The sequence below is a fragment of the Miscanthus floridulus genome, chromosome 5, assembly GCF_019320115.1.
Source record: "Miscanthus floridulus cultivar M001 chromosome 5, ASM1932011v1, whole genome shotgun sequence".
Lineage (NCBI taxonomy): Eukaryota > Viridiplantae > Streptophyta > Magnoliopsida > Poales > Poaceae > Miscanthus > Miscanthus floridulus.
In genome coordinates, this window is record NC_089584.1 from 69,368,346 (window position 1) to 69,373,857 (window position 5,512).

A 5,512-nucleotide genomic window follows, 5' to 3' on the forward strand; every position below is an offset into this window, starting at 1 on the left:
GCCTTCAGCCCGGCGTGGGTCGCTGACGGGGCAGCCAGTCTGCTGGACGACCACCTCCTCCTGTGCTGCCGTGACGCCGCACGCCTCGCCGCGGCGCTCCGCGCCAAGCGACGCACCGACCGCCTGCCGCGCGAGGTTGCATCATATTCATATCGACAAGTGGCAATTCATCTTTAGGAATTCAGAATGCACATATCCCCTTGAGATGTCTTCAGGGCCATAAGTCACAATGCTAAAAAATCAGCAGCATGTTCAAGCATTGGTAGAAGATAAAAAGATCAGTTCGGATGGCCTCAGATCACATAGAACAATAGCAATCGGTCCAGGGCAATGCCCCTGTGGACACCATCACTGAAAGCTTCACATGGTTCACGGCATCCACAGAATCAACAGATAGAAAAAGGACGTCTGATTACGCACAACCTTTAGCCCAAATGTACCATTTATACACCTTCGATTCCAATACCTGACAGCCTCACTGGATCTAGACAAATTTAGTCTTGCCACCCTTCTCAGACTTCTTCACCTGTTGTCAATTACAATAATGTCAAGCTTCCATGGAGGAATAGCAATGATGATAAATATGGACTATATCATGATTGCAGGTGCAGGAGCAAGTGCCTGCTTACCACTTTAAATGTTGACTGCAGCTTGCTTAGCTCAACGGGGCACTCTCCCTTCTCATCATACTCAGAAAATTCACCTTCAGAGCAGTCAATTTCAAAAGGAGTCCCATGCACCTTAAAAAAGATGGCACATTGTTAGCACATCACACAACAAAAACTAAACAATTGTGACATTGAGTACATGCAGAACTAGCAATAAACTAAAATCCGCAAAAGGATGGTTTTAAATCAAACTCCCAATTGTTCAAAAGGTGAAACTTTCTAGATTTGGAAAAACAATTTAAAACAAGTCATAGACTTGAGTTGTTACTGTGAAAGAAATCAAAGACATTTTATTTCTTCTTGGAGAAAGAAGACAGCCAGTCAGTGTGTGAACTATGAACATAAAGAATCGGTGTGTCAACTTAAAGAATAATACATTCGTAGGTCAGATGCCATACAAGCTACACACACATGGGAAACCCTATGCCACTTCAAAATAAAAGCACATATACACTTTTAACACTTCTATGCTTAAGTAATGCACAATGTGAAAACAGATAACTGTAATACACCCTTGTATTAAGCAATGTGTAATGTGAAAACAAATAATTGTACCAGAGTTATGCCATACATGGAAAATGGAGTATTGAATATAACAAATCAAGCACACAGAAATGACACTCACACAGAATAGAATACCAGAAAGAGCTCATTTCTAGAATGTGTGAATAACTTTGAAAAGATTAATTATTTACAACTAATGTGTTGGCTTTGTATATGTAAGCAGTCATTAACATTCATGATATAAGATCAAGAAAAAACATACAGATTCAGCCTTCCAGCCAGCACCAAAAGAAAACTCAACAGGTTCATAGCCTCTGCAGTCAAACACCATCAAACAAGTCTTCTCTTCTTTCTGGCTCTGCTCAATAGTAAGTGGCGTCCCATGACCAGGAATCATCACAATTGTTCCATCTCTCCCACAAAGCTTGCACTGAGAGAAGACAAAACATCATACACAGGAGGACATAGCTTACATGGTACAACAAAATATACAAAGTAAATACACTATTACTGAAACAGTTTGTGTTCTCCTTTACGCCTTTGTTAGAAACCTCATGGAAAAAAATTAAACAAAAAACCTTATTATATGGATTGAAACAAGTTTTCCCTCCTTTATGCCTTTGTTGGAAACCTCAAGGAGAAAATTTAGATAAAGAACCTCGAGATACCAAATTGATTATTGGACAGTAAGTCATTCAGAAAGTTGTTATCGCTAATCAAATCATGAAGTGGATTGCTAGAACAAAAAGGCTATTTTGACCAAAAAAAGGTGAGGATCCTACATATACTTTCAAGGCACAAAATAAGAAATTTTTAAGCTTCCAGGTCAAAAATGGCACAATTCAATCCCCACTTTAATAATGAAATCAGTACTCCTCATAGAAGCCATTCCCAGCCTACTAAATAAATAACATAAAAGAAGGAAATCCAGAAGAGTAAAGGAATCTCAACAAACTATATCATCAGTGATCTCATTTGCTGTCACCATGCAAGTTCATCAAACAGCCAATAGAAAGTCAGCTGATATCGATTATCATCAGCGACACTAACAAGCACTGCGTGTTCATCGATCATACAAAAAGCACAGGATAATCGCATTTCCTGTAAAAAAAATGCACTTCTCGCTCACTTAAAAGCATATATACTTAGAACACTAAACAGAGTTTACCATTATATACAAATATAACTCTCCACACCCAATCTAATGCCGCTTTTACTTTTACCCATGGAAAGAAAATTCGTTCACCAAATCTACTCTAAACAAAGGCAAGTGGATGTATGAAGAAATGAGCACCATGTACCAGAGCAATAAAAGTGTCTCGTACTAAACATCTAAACTATGCTAGCACCTTATAGACATACTAACAAGCTGATTGATCCATCTTCCATACTAACAAACACTCCTCACAGGCCAGTCTTATCAAGCACACCAACATTACAGCAGAGGGAAGCCGAATCCATTCGGCCACAGATGTTTGCAAGGGTACCTTCTGGACGAGGTGAGCCGTGCCGTGTCCTTTGGGCAGGTCGACTTGCTCGCTGAGGGTGACGTAGGTGGACTTGGCGGTGACCTCCCCGCAGTTCTCGCACTTGAGCTGCGATCCAGCACAGAGAAGCGACCAAGCAAACCCGGCGATCAGCGCCTTTCGCGATCGATATGAGGGCAACCGGAGACGATCGAGACAAGGGAGGAGAAGGGAATGGGGACACGGACCTTGAGGTAGTAGGGGAAGTTGGGGTCGTCGCAGCCACGGCGGGGCTGCAGGTTGGTCAGGCCGTCCAGCTCCGCGCCCACCAACAGAGCGTAGTACACCATCTCCGCCGCCGCCGCCTGCTTGCTAGGGTTAGGGCTCCGGGATCAGGGTTTGGACCGACGCCGCCGACGGAGACGAAGAGGGGGAAGGGTTACCTTCGGTTCGCCTTGCGGCTATAGGAAGGGAACGAATACGAAGGACGGAAGGAGAAGGACGAAACAGTGCTTGTGCGGTGCCATCGCCATTTGGACGAGAATGGCCCTATAGTTCGCGCGTGGATTGCGAGACCCGGGAGGGTAATTTAGTCATTGGGCACTGGCTGAGTGGCGCCTGAGGCCTGCGAATCAGATTTGACGGATTTGTGTTAGACTGTAGTCAAGGAGATCCAAAGTCAAGATGTGTAGCTCTAATAGACTAGAGATCTATTTTGAGTTGACATACTCTAAATATGAGTATCCTCTCTCCTGAAAATCCATTTGTAGAAAGAATTCTCCTCTTTTCTGAAAACCTATTTGCAGAAAGAATTCTCTTTTGGCAGAAAGAATTCTCTCTTGGGTCTGGTTGTTGAAGAAGATGTTGAATAGATATTGAACTTTTTATCTGTAGCCCTATCAAAAAATGAACGAGTCTTATATTTTGAGTGTTGTTGTTGGAGATAGCCTTATGGATCCGGTAGGCATGGGCCTTCACATGGGTCATGGGCCAGTCACGTTTGAATGGGAGTCATGGGCCATCTCGAGTCCCTGTGCTTCTTCCTCCTCCAACCTCTGTCTTTCTGTACCCGGATTCCCTACCTCCAATCCCTTCTAGTATCTTCTTCCTAGCTCCGATTCCCCTTCTTGCTGATTCTAGACCTCGCTCTCCCTGCTACCTCTGAATTGAGTTGTCAGCGAACCAATCGAGTGTGGTTGCTAACAATTGGTACCAGAGCCATTGATTCTCGGTCTAGCACCATGAATCCTTCTACCCAACTTCTCCTCGACGAGATACGCAAGCTCTTCGACGAGCAGAACGTGTGGTTCGATCGGCGATTTGCCGTGTCGATCGCGCCCACGCCCGCACCTTCCGCCAACGCTTCGGTCGCGACCGCGCCCGCGCCTTCCGCCGCCGCCTCTCCCGCGCCTGCGCCCGCACCCGCACCTTCCGCCGTCGACACTGCTGACGGCGCCAACCCATCCACCGACCAGAAGCTCGTCTAGTGCGGCCCCGTCGACACCGAGTACATCCCCGCCTCCGTGGCCTTCTCCACCTGTTCCTTCATAACCGCGCGCTCCTCCAACCTCACGGGCGAGAAGTTCGTGTCTGGGAAGGGCGGCGATGCCACGGCTTACCCAGCGCCCAACGCCACCATCTTCGCCAACCAGATCCACTACAATGCCAACGCTGAGCCGTACCCAGAGCCCGAGGTCAAGGCCTCTGTGAGTCGGAGCACGCAGATGTTGTTCGCGATGGGCCAAATCCTCTCCATCTCATTCAGTCCAATCGTCTCCAACTCTGCGTCCTCGTCGGAGCCTGCCCGCCGCGCGCCACACCCCGCTCGTGCCACGCCCTACCGACCAGATGCTCTCAAGGCTCGTGCCGCCGCCGACTCGCCCTACAGGGTCTACTGCGAGCACACCGCCATCTCCCACACGCTCAGCATACGGGTCCATGCCTGCCTAGCTCCGAGGCAGCAGCAGTTGCGCCGCGGGGGTCGAGGCAGGTTTCCGTCCCTCGTCGCGTGCGCCACCGTCGGCATGAACATCATCTTCGTCGGCGCCAAATGGCGCCGTGGAGCACGACTGGTGGCCTCGGTGACGTCCTCGGTGGCTTCCCACCAGCCTGGCCGCGAATGGGTCCCACGGGATGGCTTGGTCGACACACGCTGCTGAAGCCACACCAACGTCATCACCGACATCTACACTTCCAGGTGACTCAACCCCAAGCCTTGCCATGTTGAGTTCGATATCTCTGGAGCACAGCGGCGGATCCAGGAAATATTTTAGGGGGGACTGAACAACACTGCTGCTCGATCTTAAGTCTCAGCCCCCCTACACTATAGAACTTTGCCTAAAAATTCATAGGGACTCTACAGTAATTTGCACTGATTCGGTTTGGGTAGGGGGGGCTTGAGCCCCCCCCCCCCCCCCCCCCCCCGCCCCACCGCTGGATCCGCCCCTGCTGGAGCATGCTAGCTTGGGTGCACGCTAGGTGTTCGAGGAATTATCATTGCATGCTGACATCTTTTGCAACATCTGTAATGGCTTCGAGCTGCCGAGTCGTGTGTCACTGGGAGTCAATCAACACCAACCATGGCCACCACCTGACGACCTAAGGTTGGCGAGTTGTGATGCTGAGTTACGGCCTACACCATGGTCGTTGTTCAACAAGGCTGAGAGGTTCTCTGTCAGGAGTTCCTGTGGTCGACTTTGGAAGCCCCCATGGCCTATACATATTCGACAACACATCAGATTCCCATGTGAGGTGTTTATTCAGTTGAAAGCATGGTCTGCTAGGCACGGCCATCAGGATGGTCTCAGTATGGCGTTGTTATGTTCATCTCCACCACAAGTATCATCATCATGCATCTTGTTTGGCATGTTCTTG

The 5,512-nt window shown here is 48.2% G+C and overlaps 1 protein-coding gene across 1 annotated transcript; it reads right to left on the reverse strand.

The window, feature by feature from the left end:
- Positions 1-263: 263 nt before the first annotated feature.
- Positions 264-3,127, reverse strand: LOC136452306 (uncharacterized). Its single transcript, XM_066452925.1, has 5 exons — positions 2,887-3,127; positions 2,660-2,767; positions 1,435-1,602; positions 630-740; positions 264-526 (listed from the first exon to the last, which is right to left on the reverse strand). Exons 1-5 carry the CDS (start codon positions 2,986-2,988, stop codon positions 485-487), a joined length of 531 nt encoding a protein of 176 aa, XP_066309022.1. The 5' UTR covers positions 2,989-3,127; the 3' UTR covers positions 264-484.
- Positions 3,128-5,512: the final 2,385 nt, after the last annotated feature.

What these genes read in the sequence shown, in the direction of transcription:
- LOC136452306 (XM_066452925.1), bottom strand. Translation starts at nt 2,988, where the DNA reads ATGGTGTACTACGCTCTGTTGGTGGGCGCGGAGCTGGACGGCCTGACC. An exon ending in ACTTCCCCTACTACCTCAAG is followed by an intron (nt 2,768 to 2,886) that starts GTCCGTGTCCCC and finishes GCTGGATCGCAG; the next exon opens with CTCAAGTGCGAGAACTGCGG. An exon ending in CGGCTCACCTCGTCCAGAAG is followed by an intron (nt 1,603 to 2,659) that starts GTACCCTTGCAA and finishes GTCTTCTCTCAG; the next exon opens with TGCAAGCTTTGTGGGAGAGA.